This window comes from Thrips palmi, unplaced genomic scaffold (assembly GCF_012932325.1).
Source record: "Thrips palmi isolate BJ-2018 unplaced genomic scaffold, TpBJ-2018v1 HiC_scaffold_3, whole genome shotgun sequence".
NCBI classification, from domain to species: Eukaryota; Metazoa; Arthropoda; class Insecta; order Thysanoptera; family Thripidae; genus Thrips; species Thrips palmi.
Window position 1 is genome coordinate 9,331,859 of NW_023144630.1, and position 15,516 is coordinate 9,347,374.

The 15,516-nt window shown below is 46.7% G+C and overlaps 1 protein-coding gene across 1 annotated transcript; it reads right to left on the reverse strand.

Moving 5' to 3' along the window:
* Positions 1-13,022: 13,022 nt before the first annotated feature.
* Positions 13,023-14,163, reverse strand: LOC117647829 (circumsporozoite protein-like). Its single transcript, XM_034389800.1, has 2 exons — positions 14,107-14,163; positions 13,023-14,048 (listed from the first exon to the last, which is right to left on the reverse strand). Exons 1-2 carry the CDS (start codon positions 14,161-14,163, stop codon positions 13,023-13,025), a joined length of 1,083 nt encoding a protein of 360 aa, XP_034245691.1.
* Positions 14,164-15,516: the final 1,353 nt, after the last annotated feature.

A 15,516-nucleotide genomic window follows, 5' to 3' on the forward strand; every position in this document is an offset into this window, starting at 1 on the left:
TTTCACTCTTCGCCCAGCCTACGATGGTCCTGTTGCAGTCCCACTCCTTCACCACCCTCAAAACTGTTACTCCTATGCCCAGCATCGGTTGGTATGTATCAAAGTAATTGTTTGAGTAAGTCTGAGCGCTCAGGGAAGGGGTCAGATCAAATTCCAGCTTAGAACTTTGCGTACCAAGACATCGAATCGACTACTGAGTAACTCCACCCCAAGGTGGACCGAGATCTGGGATTGAGTCACGGATTCGGTTTTAACTTTGTGGGTTCAATAGGTACCACTAGTACCTATCAACCCTTAAAGGAAAGTTGGCTAGCTCAATTAGAACCTGAGATATTGACATTTTTCTAAATTTGACTAATTTAGCGGAAAAATGTCGCTTCCTGATTCTTTTAGGGTAAAAGTTGTTTTTTTAGTTGTGGCTAGTGATTCTTCTTTCTAGTCATTGAAACTTTCATACCCAAAATACTCCACCTTGGATTAGTACCTGGTACATCTCATTCCACTTCTTTGGTGGCCTATATGGAATTGCTGGTACTAGGAACTATAGAGCAGATGTTTTTAAGAGTAAAAGAAGTGAAATGAGACGTACCAGGTTCTAATCCAAGGTGGAGTATTTTGGGTATGAAAGTTTCAATGAATTCGACAAAATTGCTCAAGTAGGCCAAACCAAGCAACGTACAAAACTTGGACTACCACCACCTTTCTTTTTCTTTTTTTATGACTAGAAAGAAGAATCACTAGCCACAACTAAAAAAACAACTTTTACCCTAAAAGAATCAGGAAGCGACATTTTTCCGCTAATTTAGTCAAATTTAGAAAAATGTCAATATCTCAGGTTCTAATTGAGCTAGCCAACTTTCCTTTAAGGGTTGATAGGTACTAGTGGTACCTATTGAACCCACAAAGTTAAAACCGAATCCGTGACCCAATCCCAGATCTCGGTCCACCTTGGGGTGGAGTTACTCAGTAGTCGATTCGATGTCTTGGTACGCAAAGTTCTAAGCTGGAATTTGATCTGACCCCTTCCCTGAGCGCTCAGACTTACTCAAACAATTACTTTGATACATACCAATCGATGCTGGGCAGAGGAGTAACAGTTTTGAGGGTGGTGAAGGAGTGGGACTGCAACAGGACCATCGGAGGCTGGGCGAAGAGTCGAAGAGTGATAAAAGTGCACTTTTTAGGCACATTTCATCACGGTTTCCCCTGCAAATACTGCAAAACTCAAATACTTTTTGAAGCACTTTAGGACATTAAAGTAGACATCTTAGAAGACCTTTTGGTGAAAAAAATTTTTTTTTTTCAGGATGACGTATTTTGGAAACGACATTTTCAAGTTAAACATTTAATCGAAAAAGACATTTATTTAAGTTTTTGACCTATCAACCTAAGAGTACCACATTTTGATGCAAAATTTCATTCCCTTTCCAATGAGCACAGAATCAGACCTGTAAGTCCAATAGGAGCTGAGATAATGGCACTTAAGTGAAACACTGTTTCTGTAACTTGGAAAATGGCCAAAAATGGTGAAGTGCTATATCTCCGGAACTATTGGCTATTGGCCAAAACCATTTTAGGGGGTCATTCTAGACACTAATTGGTGGCGATTCACCAATTTTGGTTGAAATCGGACGACGTCAGGTTTATGAGTGTTCAAGTTGGCGTGGAATTACCCCCCTGTTCTTTACGCAGGCTGGGGCAGCTCCTTGCAGGACCGCAATTTGATCAAAAAAGGACGCCTGAAGATGCTCTGCAGGTACCACTCCTGCTGGTCGACCGGGTGCGCCACGGAGACACTTAAGGTTCCCACTCCACGCAACCGTTCAGACCGTTTCAGATTTGTTGCATTCGTTTCAACAGTTGTGGATGGGTGCACAAACAATTTGTGCGGACAATCCTTTGCACCAGAATCATGGTGACGCCACGAGATCCTGTCACAGCGAATTCATCAGAATTGGAAGGATAGTGGAGATTTTCCACGTCTTGTCCGTGACAGCGGCCTGTTCTGCACTTGGCCGATAGCTGTTACAAAAGTGTCAACAATTTTCCTCAGAGCATTGAAAGTCACATCTACTTTCTTCTGTAGACTTTTTCCCAGATAAATTTCAAGTGGGGCGAAGATTCTCGCAGCCGATGGTTCTTTTCCGCTTGTTGTTGCGATCACTTTGTCGCCTAGTGAGGGACATCTCTATCTAAATGAGGCAAACTTCTGAAATGAAACGTACTGATGAGGCCTCAAAGCGATGCACGCAGGCCCTTTCGACGGGGCAGTTTTGTGCGTCTTCACTTGAATCGCATAGAAACCCTAGCAACGCCATGCCTTGGCCACTTCGTCAAATGTGACACTTGTTGCCGCCACTAATCGCACGCTTTGCGGCAGGACTAATGTTCCAATGCCACACACAATTTTATTATACGGGTCTTTCAGGTCTCGGGGCAGTTTGCGTGCCGATTCCAAGTTCTGATCGTATTCTTCCAATTGCTTGAGGCAGTATTTCAGTTCTTCACTCTGGGAGACTTCATTGAGGCACATGCACACCTCCGTTATCGAGAAGAATGGCAGCTGCGATGGGAATTGAGAAGGGCAGGAGAAGATAAACAGACGTGTTTCCGGTTAGCATGTCTTCAATGTAGTAAATTTCATTTAACAATTCAGTTATCCAACTTTTATTCGTATCTTAACAACAAGTGTAATCATTTCTTTACGATTCAGTTTATCCACAATTTGTTTGTAATTTTACGACAATATTTTAGAGTGTACTCAGAACAATGACCTCCGCAGAACGGGCCGCCGCGGGTCACTCCTGCCGAGGCGTTGGCCGCTGCTTTTCCCGCGTGCCGTCTCCCAGCAAGGCGACGGGATGGCTGCAGTCCCTGTCCTGGTAGTCGTCCTCGTCTGCGGCCAGAGACGCGGGGACGTAGCGCACGCCTGTCTCAAGGAAGAAAAGCTGGGAAATGATTGTATTAAACTGTTCTAATGAATGTTATGTTGAAACTCTCCTCTACAGAGATGACATGCAAAACACTACCTTGCCTCATCCTGTCCACGTTGGTCTCCGGATAGAATTGCTGGAAATCGGATAACCACTGCAATGGAGAAACAAGCACAACTTTACCCCGCCACCAGCTACAGTCCATGAGAAATGTACACACAGGCCCCACTCGGACACTGCAAATTTCTTAAGCTGCATAATCTCCAGCCCTAGCTTCGACCTCCAAAAGAGGAGTAGCTGTAATGCCTCAACAAGCAGTTGAATGGACGCTTCAACCGAAATGAATACTTGCTAAACATAATTATGTTATTTTATATCTGATAATTGTCAGTCATTAAAAGGTAGAGAGAAACGGTGTTCAACATTCATAACTTAATACAGCCTCATACTTCGTATGTCATATTAACCACCTTGTAATTTTAGCTTGATGATTCATCTTTATTTCGTACGTAATATATTACTTCCAAATATTAGATGATTTTCATGACCTACAATTGACAAATGATGTACTGAAAGGGAAATTTCTCCTCACTGCACGATTAACTTTCAACCATCGAACCAAAAAATTACAAATGTCTGGCATTAAATTACGCTCAACGCCTTCACATCGTTAACTCACCTCAGTGGAGGCAGCTAGTGTTTGGGATCGGGCGGGCTAGTGACAGACACGCTTGCCCGGGTGCCTTCGCCAGCTAACCCGGGCCGCCTAGCCCGGCTCACCCGAACAGCGTCGCCGGCCAGTCGTCCAATCGACGCGTCGCGCTCGTCAGTGGCTAGAGCCAAGGGAGCCAAGTGAGTCAGGTCGGTGCCGGCCGGAGCCGACACCTGTCTCTCTTTCACTCCTTTACCTGCATATGGGAGTGAGAGAGAGTTGCCAGCCAGACGGCTCGCCTGTCGGTGTGCTCGAGCAACGGCCGGCGGCGGCTGGCTGGTGCTGGCTGGGCGGCGTCGCAACGCGCGTCACCCGCAGTGGTTTGGCGTGGCCCAGCTGTCTCCGAGACTCACGGGCTGCCTCCGCACAGTCACGGGCTAGCCGCAAATTCTTAGCCCGCCCGATCCCAAACTCTAGAGGCAGCCTCATCGCCACCATAATGACCCCCAGCCCTGCCAAGGCCTCGAATACAGGTAATCCTATGAACAGAAATGCACACTGTGGACAATGTCACGCATCGGGATTGCATCATGTCACTGAGTTAGAAACGTCCTCCTGCTTCCCCCTCCCCCCCCCCCCCCGCGACAAGGTGCAGGGGCTGACATTTCGCAATGATTGAAGTTCTAGATGTAGTAGATTGTAGTTCGAGAAGTAATAGCCACTTAATAGGTGGTAGGTGGTGTTTGGGGCCCAGGGCAACGCGTGGCGTAGCAGGCGCGGCTAGAAGACGTGAGGCAGCCGCGTCTGCGAGCTTGGAACGCGACAACGGCTGCTTTACAAAGCAGGCAGACTTTTGCAGTGTACCTGGTTTTTTTTGGTCGAGGTGGATACAGTAGTTTTGTTAGTGACAAATGTGTTTCTGCAAGCCAATTTTGTTTCTTGACACTGGACTTAATGTGGCATTTCCTTATTCCCTTCTTCTTTTAACCCAGTGATAACCCAGAGATCGCTGACATCTCCACCAAAATCCATCAGCAGACAGAATACCTTCTTTGTTGCATGATGAACACAAAAGAGCATTTTGGTCACTCACCTTCAATGTGTTTTGAGATGCCAGAAATTCTCTTGCTGTATTGTCACTTCGTGTTATTTGATTAAATTCCCAGTACTGCGAAAGAATGTAAATAGATATTTCGTTTTGAAAACCCTTGAAGAATTTATCTTGATATAAGCCACCTGTTCCAATGTAAGCATACCTCTCTCAAAAGTTTAAACTGGGGCGAAAACAAGCCTTCCACAGGTGTACGCCAGACCGTGTCTTGTCGTAACAGGACAATCAACGCCTGGCGTACACACCTACCTTGCTACCCTCCACCTGCGACGCTAACCTACCTTCGGCGGGCTACTTCGCTAGACAAACCGTAGAAATGGGCATGATCCCTTGAAAAAAATAGCATTTGGTCATCCAAATCCACACACTGATGGAACTTAACTGTCTGCGGTATGCATGGGTTCTGTTATCGTCAACAGCCTCAAATACGTAGGAAATGACATGAACTCGATTAGAAGTTCAAGGTACCTCGAAAGTTGTCTTGTTACCGCTGCCTTTTAAGTGTTTTTGGTCTGAAATGACCAAACGGATTGAGGTAGAAAGCTGACTTATGGTGTGTTGCGAGCCAAGAACATACCCCATGGGCCATGACCCAGCCAACAGCCGAGCCGTTCAGGAAAAGTGCACGCACGCACACACGCACGCATTCAGAAAATGTATTTTAACCCCACTGGAGTAACAGGCTTTGTTATCGCTCAACCAATTAATCAGTACTTTGCTGATTTTTGGCAGTTGCATGGGCTCGGATGAAAGCCGGTAAAGGCGGTTGACTCCTGTGTCATGATCCATGAAGTTAGCCACTGCATCGAGTTCGTGATCCCGCAAGTTGAGCAGAGACATCATGTAGCAACATGCTTCCGCAGTAGCGTACCGGTGAGAGTTGAGGGTTCGGAGACTCCACAAGCTAAAGGGTACTTTCGTAGATCCTGAACCGGAAGCAAGCAGACCAGCAGACGCCAAATTGGCCGGAAACTAACCTCTCTTCGGATCTAAAACTATAGCCGAGCTGTACACACATGCACTGCAAACAAGTATCAAACGACTGTTTATGTTCAAGTGTGGCCGATACGTTTGACGAACGTCTCTTTCCCTAGTCAAGTTTGGATCTACTTCCGCCAACATGGCGTCTGTGTGCTTCCGGTTCAGGGATCTACGAAAGTACCCTATTGCGAATAGACACGCCAAGTGAAGAACAAGAGGAAGAAATGGTACCGGAACCAGTTAACACATACATCTTATTTGTAGGTTTTGACGGTTTAAAACGATGAAACTCGTCTTTGTCTAATTTTAAACAATATTTAGAATCCAACTGAACTCATAATATGAACAAACAACCTCTTTTTTGGACTGTTTCCAGCTTTTGTTGGCTGAGCGATAGCGAAGCCTGTTACTCCAGTGCGGTTGAAAAGTTTTGTCTGTCTGTCGGTCTGTCTGTCTGTCTGCGTGTGTGTGTGCACTACTCCTCCTGAACGGCTCGGCCGATCTGGCTGAGATTTTGCAGGCTTATTAGGTATATTCTTGGCTCGGCACACGCGAAATTTTACTATCCTAGCTCAACTAGTTCAGTTTTTATAGCCGAAAAACACCTAAAAAAAGGCGAAAAATTGAGTTTTCTGCAGGTAGATCACCTCTGTCTTGAAGAAAGGGGGGTCTGCTCGACAAGTTAAAAAGTTACAAGGGTCAAGATCGTGTTATCTGTAGATGAAGTAACTCTTTCTAGAATTAAGGGGGGTGTGGGGGGCGGAGCCCCCCAGCATGCAACACGTAAGAAGTAACTGACGATGGACAAGCCAATGCCTGCCGAAGGCAGGCTAGCGCCGCAGGCCAAGGTAGGTACGCCAGGCGCGGATTGGAGGAACAGGCCGTGAGATATCGCGAAGCCTGTTACGACAAGACGCGGTCTGGCGTAAACCTACCTTGTTATTCTTCTTGTTCTTCTCTCGGCGCTCTGGTGGAAGTGTCGTTTTTCTTAACACAACATCAGGACGATGATGCTTGTCCTTGAAGTGCAGCGCTGGAAACAGGTATTCATTGTGTTCGGTGACTCCCACCTATCAGTTCTACTACAGCAGGTTGCAAGTCTTCCGTTAGAAGCACTGGGACCCCTCTGTATTTTTTTCCTCTGATGGCAACTCTTTGTAGAGTTTTGTCTAGAACCTTCTCTACCTCTGTCAACGGCATGAATTCATCGGAGTCAAGGTCTGGTGGATTCTCCTTTTTGATAATCAGATAGAGCCACGAATTGCATCTCACCCTAATTAAAACTAAGTAAGTGTACGCCAGACCGTGTCTTGTCGTCACAGGCTTCGCGATGCTGCGCCAGTTTCGACAACCCACGCCCAGCGGCCTGCGGCGCTAGCCTGCCCTCGACAGGCGGCTTTGGTAGGGAGTGTGTGGAGATGGGCGTCATCCCTTCCCAAAATAGGATTTGATCATCACAATATACACTAATGGGACTTAACTTTGCGTCGGATGTCCGAATGGGTTTTATTTTCGTCATCAGCCGCCTCCAAATCATAGGAAACGACATGAAACTTGACAAAAAGTTGCAAAAGCTTAAAACGTTGTCTTTTTTCCGCTATATAAAGTGTTTTTTTGACTGAAATGACTAAACGGATTGCAATAGGAAGCTGCATTTTGGTGCGTGGCGAGCCAAGGACATAGCTGATGACCCTGCAACCATGAGAGAAGGGCGGCTCTGAAGGCTGCCGCGGGTGGTGAATGTGGCTCGGGAACGCGGGACCCGGCCTGACGGGGCTGCCGACGGTGGCGCTTGCGATCTGACCGACCGACCGGCGACGGGATGGAGGGCCGCGGGAGGCGGCTCTGAAGGCTGCCGCGGAGCGCCCGGAGACGCGGGAGACTCGCGGCGCGCCGCCAGCACGGCCAACACCCCCGTCGGGCTGCTGAGGAGGGCGTGTCCGAGGGTGGTAAAGGCTGCTGCCTCCCCTTCCGGGCGGCCACAGCACCCCGCCTTCGGGCTGGTCCTCGCCCGGCACCTCCTGAATTTTGCCCGGAATTCCGGGCCCGGTGCTCGTCCGTGCCAGAGGTCCACGCACAGCTTGCGCACAGCTCAGATAGGGAAGGGAACCAAATGACGACTCCAGAACACAGAAGCGTTAAATGAAGGGTTATTTTATTCAATGTGGTGAACCTCGCCGTCGTCTGTGATGCCGACGAATCCTGCGTAGTTTAGGAGGACTCGCATGGCCACTGGCAGGGAGATTGGTGCTTCGGCGGTTGGCCACTTGCGGGGCCGAGCGTTAATGAAATTGCTTCCAAATTCTAGATGATGCTGAGGTTTGAGGTGCTTCTTTGGACGCTGTCTATGTGGGAAAAACAGGGTTTTCGACAAAGGTTGTCCAAATCAAACAAAACTTCGTTTTTGGGTTCTGATTGACACAAAGACATGTTAAAAAAATTTTGAAATTTTTTCGACAAAATTTGTCGAAATAGGAATTTTTTTTTATTTTACACAAAAGACGCGGCAATTGATTTTGAAAAAATTTTTTTTAAAAAAAAGGTCAACTAAGGAGGAACATTTTGAGTTGTGTCCCATGTCCTGGTCTTGCTTAGTTAAATTGATACCCACCATTTTACGTTACGTGATTTTCTCATTTTTACCTTAAAAATAAAAAAATGCCCCTTTGCCGGTCAATTTGATTATAACTAGAGTCAAACTGAAGATATTTTATCTTTGTGAACCTCCTTCCATGCCTAACACACTATCTGGTTCCCCAAATAAACACAGTGTGTCCCAAAATACCATAACGGGTCATTTAACATTACAGTTTGGAATAACGAGCACCATGTTTATTGCTGGAGCAGTAGCAGCCCAACTAGTATTTGTCACTGAAACAAGATTATTATTTTTATCCAGTAATTTTCCTTTGACTTAGAAGAACAAAATAGATGATTATTCATAATATGCTTCAATTGAGCAGATCGATGTTGTTTCCCCACAAATTGTATCGTAAAGAGTGATAACAAGAATTTTGTTCTTCAACGACAAAATGTCGCTTACTAGACTCAAAGACATTTGTTTCGCTTTGGTTCATGATGAAATTCTATGTTTTGGAACGACTAAATTTTCACTCTTCTGATTGTTTCTGTACAACCATTTTTTAACAGTGTAGTTGGGCTGCTCTACTGCTACACGGTGCTCGTTATTCCCAAATGTAATGTTAAATGACCCGTTATGGTATTTTGGGACACACTGTGTTTATTTGGGGAACCAGATAGTGTGTTAGGCATGGAAGGAGGTTCACAAAGATAAAATATCTTCAGTTTGACTCTAGTTATAATCAAATTGACCGGCAAAGGGGCATTTTTTTATTTTTAAGGTAAAAATGAGAAAATCACGTAACGTAAAATGGTGGGTATCAATTAAACTAAGCAAGACCAGGACATGGGACACAACTCAAAATGTTCCTCCTTAGTTGACCTTTGAAAAAAAAATTTTTTTTTCAAAATCAATTGCCGCGTCTTTTGAGTAAAATAAAAAAATTTTCCTAATTCGACAAATTTTGTCGAAAAAATTTCAAATTTTTTTTGACATGTCTTTGGGTCAAGGAGAACCCAAAAACGAAGTTTGGTTTGATTTGGACAACCTTTGTCGAAAACCCTGTTTTTCCCACATAGACAGCGTCTTTGGGCCTAGTTCTGGCTGTGCGTTGCAAATGAAGCAGCGTCGCCATGCTCGTGCCTGCTTCATGGATGTGACGGCATACGCCTCCCGTGGCACTACCGTGGCAGCTTCTGGGTCTTCAGGGTTCAGCTGGAACAACAAAAAGGTGAGTTTCTCAGTTAAGTATTCAAGTCCATGGGCGCCCTTCTCTCATGCTGCAACATCTCAGCTAGATCGGCCGAGCCGTTCAGGAGGAGTAGTGCACACACACAGACGCAGACGGAGAAAGTTTTTAACCCCACTGGAGTAACGGGCTTCGCTATCGCTCAGCCAACTATTCACGATAGAAAAAAATCATTAGCACCTAAATTCGCTCAAGCACACACTTAAAGCACTTTCATCATCATAACATTTTCAATACTTTTGACTACATCCAACTTATGACACTTAATTCACTTAGCACAGTAAAACAATTTCATCACATTTTTATATATTTGACTCTAAGATAAACAAGAAGGAAAGACATCAAAGAATTGATATCACATGGGAGGGACTCGTTCTTTACAAAGCTAGATTGATGTGTCAGTCGCTGATCGTTACATGAATTTGTAATTTTGCCTTTTAACGAACGCTTCCGGTTGGTTCTCCTCTCAGGCAGGGAACATGGCTGCATCGCGATATCTCGAGACATCGATTCTCGTGCATAATTGAATTTACACTAGAGTCCGTGAGTCCGTGCCAAAAACCTGCTTTTTCCATGACCAAAACCCTCAGAAGGACACATTTATTTTAGAAAACAGTCAAATGAAACTTATTATTTCATCTCTCATCTCGAACATAAGACGTGCAACACCATCAAAAAGAAATTCATTAAGATGACACAGCTTGCAGTTCTGAGACATGTATCATGGTTAGGGTCAAACAATGTTTCGTTATTACCAAATTTCTCAAAATTATCCATTGTCACTTGCAAAAAACCCTCCTAGATTTTTGTTGACCAAAGATCTCGTGTCATTGTTGTTGTACTTTGCGTTTCAGTGGCGTTCAACATCAAAAGATACAGACACGTGAAAAGAGGTTAGTTTCACATAGTGCACTAAAAACGTCTCTCTTTCATGTTCATTTTCTCAATATTTCTCATTGCAAGTGAAAAAAAAGTTCATTTACGATCAAGCGACTGACACTCCATCTTTCATTTGATACCACTCTCATTTTCCCACATGCTGTGAGATCTGAGATGAAAGTTGTCCCCCCAAAACTCATTTTTGAACACAATACTCGTTCTCTTCACATAGAGTTTTGTATGTTAGTGAGTGGTGTGTAAAGAACGAGTAAAAAGGAAGGGCATACAGCAGGAATACAAAATGAAGAAAAATTAAATATCTGATCTTGCTTTGGCATTAAGGACGTAGGAGCGGGTGGCTACTCTGAGAATGGTAGCATCCGAGAGCGTTTTCTGGTGCATCCGCAGTCGTCTGAGGGCGGGCCCCCGATGCCCCGTAGACCTGGTTCGCAGACAATGCACCCTCGGCTGGCTGTTAATACACGACTAGGGACCTCTGGACGGGAAGCGAGTCCAATTTTAGAGAAGCAAGCTTCGGCGAGCGACCGTCATTAAACCAACAAAAGGCGCGCGCCACGCCATGCCACGCCATGCCTCTGTCCACCCGCAACTTCGCGGACTCCGACCTGTTTGACAGTCTCTGTCAGTTGTACTGCGTGGTGGGCCAAAGGATGCCGGAAGAGTCAGTTCGAGGTCACCTGGCAACCGACCTGTTCGTTGAGGGGCGCTGCAATTGCTGCATGCTAAGGAACTCTGCAGCGGCCAGCTCTTATCCGTAACTGCGGTCGTCGATGACCTCCGAGACGCTTGGAGTCGTCCCGCAAAAGTCCATGCGGAATTTATCGTTCTCACTCATGTGTATTTCAGGTGACTGTAACGTGAAACACTGTGTTGTTCCGGTTAATGAGGATCAGTCACATACCTTGCTTTGGCTAGACGAATGTGCTCGCAATGAGGCATCACAGCGTTTCTGTGCATCCAGTCGTCCAGAGGTCCCCCTGAGCCGTGAACCTGGTTCCAGAAATGCCCGGCTACGTAATGCCGGTAGAAGTGCGGTGAAGACATCCGGCGCGGGGCTCGGCCTGGGCCGCACGGAGCAGATCGCCAGCTTTTCGTGAGCTCGGGCCCGGTCTTCAACTTCTCAGTCCAAGTTTCAGGTCAAAATCAAAAGTTTTGACCAAATTTGACAAAATATTTTTGGCGAAGTACTGATTATTTCTATATAGCTAAAAAAGTTGTTTTCGTTGCTCTGTTAAAAGTGGCCGCAGAAACTTAATTTTTAGATGGAAAGATCAAAAATTTCATCCCGAGTACAATGGTGAACATCCCATAAGTGTCAGACGACGCGTTAGAAAAATTTTAGCTTTCAGGTAGCGAAGCGACCGCCTCCCTTTTGTGTGGAGAGGCCTGCTTCACAATGGGATGCGCCGAGGCCGAGGCGACGATGATGACAGGCTGATTTATTACCCCCAGGCTCAAAATACAAATTTTCAAACGAGCCTTTTCGCGATTTTAGAACATGCGGCAATGGATTCTTCGTTGAAAGCTGGGTTTAATGGTGTTTGAATTTTTGTTCTACGATAATTTCTACCAAAATCGCGACGAAAATCGGCCAAAACAGGTCGGGGCCTGGTGCCGCCTGCCTATTGCAGACGGATCCTCGACGGCTCCCCTATTGCCCGCCCGGCGCGTCACCCCGGACCCCGACTACCTGCCCCGAGCTCCGCTGTGCGACAGAAACAACACAGCGGCCGAAGCAGCCTGTCTCTCTACTGGTGCAGGACCTTCAAATCTACCACACGACGCGAGTACCGCACCTCCTAGAGAAATAGAAAAAACTTGCCCGTGCTGACAAAGGCATGGCCTAGGGGATGTGATGGTCCATTTTTTCGCCATTTCATTAGATTCCGCCCGTTAGCTTCCTGAAAATCACTCATTTTCAAGGCGTTCCAGTTACGTTACTAGAAGTTTGAGCGCAAAGTGGAATAGACCATCCCCTGCATATAGTCCCTGCCAAAAAGTGTGCAAAGTTTCAAGACGATGCGACCCTTGATTTCGCCGTCGTGTGGTCTGAAAAATGTCAAAAACAGCCAAAATTTCGAACTTTGGGGCGTCGCGACGCCGAAACTATGCGTTGTCGGGCAAAACGGTTTGACATGGTGCCTTACCACATCGATCACTATCAATTAGTGAAAAAAAAAATTTGCGCTCCTACGGCCTTAAAAAAACGCTATGTGCGCGACATTCAACCGTTTCCAAGCAACCGATTCGAAGACGAACCACTGTCGATTCGAAAATTTCGAATATTCGGGGTCGAAGCAAAGAGATCCGTCCCCGAATAGAATCGAATCACCCCCGATTCGATTCGAAACCGAACTATTCGCACACCCCCAGACTAGACCGCACCAACTGGTGAGGTCAAACGGATGACATTTTGACTAGGGCTGGGCGGTTACTGGATTTTAAAACCGGTAACCGGTTACCCAGGCTCAAAAAACCATGAGCTGGGCCATGGGGATGGCTGACCATGGTGATCCGAGATGGTCAACCATCAACATTGGGAAAACACGAGAAAACATAAAATGCAGGAATAACTTCGTCCGCGCCATGATGATGTCAAAGTTTTGGCCCTTTTGTTAGGTTGAATTAGGAGTATCGGACATGCTACTAGGTCTAATGCACCCTGAAATTCTGACCTCGTTGACACCTTCGTTGGCACCGGCATCGCCCTCGTTGGCACCGGCATCGCCCTCGTTGGCACCGGCATCGCCCTCGTTGGCACCGGCATCGCCCTCGTTGGCATCGGCATCGCCCTCGTTGGCATCGGCATCGCCCTCGTTGGCACCGGCATCGCCCTCGTTGGCACCGGCATCGCCCTCGTTGGCACCGGCATCGCCCTCGTTGGCACCGGCATCGCCCCTCGTTGGCATCGGCATCGCCCTCGTTGGCACGGCATCGCCCTCGTTGGCACCGGCATCGCCCTCGTTGGCACCGGCATCGCCCTCGTTGGCACCGGCATCGCCCTCGTTGGCACCGGCATCGCCCTCGTTGGCATCGGCATCGCCCTCGTTGGCATCGGCATCGCCCTCGTTGGCACCGGCATCGCCCTCGTTGGCACCGGCATCGCCCTCCTCGTTGGCATCGGCATCGCCCTCGTTGGCACCGGCATCGCCCTCCTCGTTGGCATCGGCATCGCCCTCGTTGGCACCGGCATCGCCCTCGTTGGCATCGGCATCGCCCTCGTTGGCATCGGCATCGCCCTCGTTGGCATCGGCATCGCCCTCGTTGGCACCGGCATCGCCCTCGTTGGAACCGGCATCGTTGGCATGGCATGCCTCGCTGAAACAGAGAAGCAACGAAGCAGGTCGCAGACTCGTAGCACGGAATCGCCTTCGGCTAGGGCGATTCACTCGTTGACCGGCATCGGCCTCGTTGAACCCCAAATCGCCCTCGTGGCACCGGCATCGCCCTCGTGGCACGGCATCGCCCTCGTTGGCACCGGCATCGCCCTCGTTGGCATCGGCATCGCCCTCGTTGGCACCGGCATCGCCCTCCTCGTTGGCATCGGCATCGCCCTCGTTGGCATCGGCATCGCCCTCGTTGGCACCGGCATCGCCCTCGTTGGAACCGGCATCGTTGGCAAGGATGTCCAATGCTGCTCGCTGAAACAGAGAAAGCAACGAAACAAGGTGAGAACACGTAGCCAGGAATCGGCCTTACGGCTAGGGGGTATTCACTATCAGAACCTGCGATCTGGCCGTTGAACCCCAAAATCATTGTAATCTGGCAAAAGACATCTCAAAACTAGGGGAACGCGCTGTTTAGAACAGGCGCGTAGTGTGGTTGAGTGATGCGAATTAGTTTGTCCACTTCGGGCTTTCACTGTAAGAAAAACAAGAAGGAAAGACATCAACGAATTGATATCACATGGGAGGGACTCGTTCTTTACAAAGCTAGATTGATGTGTCAGTCACTGATCGTTACATGAATTGTCCTCTGACGATTTGTAATTTTGCCTTTTAACGAACGCTTCCGGTTGGTTCTCCTCTCAGGCAGGGAACATCGATGCATCGCGATATCTCGAGATATCGATTCTCGCGCACAATCGAATTTACACTAGCGTCCGTGACTCCGTGCCAAAAACCTGCTTTTTCCATGACCAAAACCCTCAGAAGGACACATTTATTTTAGAAAACAGTCAAATGAAACTTATTATTTCATCTCTCATCTCGAACATAAGACGTGCAACACCATCAAAAAGAAATTCATTAAGATGACACAGCTTGCAGTTCTGAGACATGTATCATGGTTAGGGTCAAACAATGTTTCGTTATTACCAAATTTCTCAAAATTATCCATTGTCACTTGCAAAAAACCCTCCTAGATTTTTGTTGACCAAAGATCTCGTGTCATTGTTGTTGTACTTTGCGTTTCAGTGGCGTTCAACATCAAAAGATACAGACACGTGAAAAGAGGTTAGTTTCACATAGTGCACTAAAAACGTCTCTCTTTCATGTTCATTTTCTCAATATTTCTCATTGCAAGTGAAAAAAAAGTTCATTTACGATCAAGCGACTGACACTCCATCTTTCATTTGATACCACTGTCATTTTCCCACATGCTGTGAGATCTGAGATGAAAGATGTCCCCCCCAAAACTCATTTTTGAACACAATACTCGTTCTCTTCACATAGAGTCTTGTATGTTAGTGAGTGGTGTGTAAAGAACGAGTAAAAACATGACACGAGTCACTCACCACCATCATATGACCTTACCTACAATTAACCTACAATTCTGCAAATCAATTACATAACTCATAAAATAAACAGACATATAGTTTCACTGTTTTTGTCATCTGACCAGGATGATAACAGCAAATTTCATCGAACATTTTTGCTTAGACTAGAATAATTAAGATTACTATGTAAATGAATGCAGTGTTCCCATTCCAATCTCATGGGCTATGCGCTTCCAAAAGGCATGTCATTTTCTACGAAGTCGATCTTCTTCTGCATGGATGCATAATTAGCACACATGCAGACAAAGACACTACAATCGTAGCCATTAGATTGTAATGGCATGTCCTGTTTATAAAGCTATTCACTGTCAGACTGGAAACAAACGTAGAAC

Bases quoted from the DNA above. Each gene is read 5' to 3' on its own strand.
- LOC117647829 (XM_034389800.1), bottom strand. From the start codon at position 14,163: ATGATTTTGGGGTTCAACGGCCAGATCGCAGGTTCTGATAGTGAATAC. The intron at 14,049-14,106 runs GTAAGGCCGATT...TCTCTGTTTCAG, and splicing joins ATAGTGAATACCCCCTAGCC to CGAGCAGCATTGGACATCCT.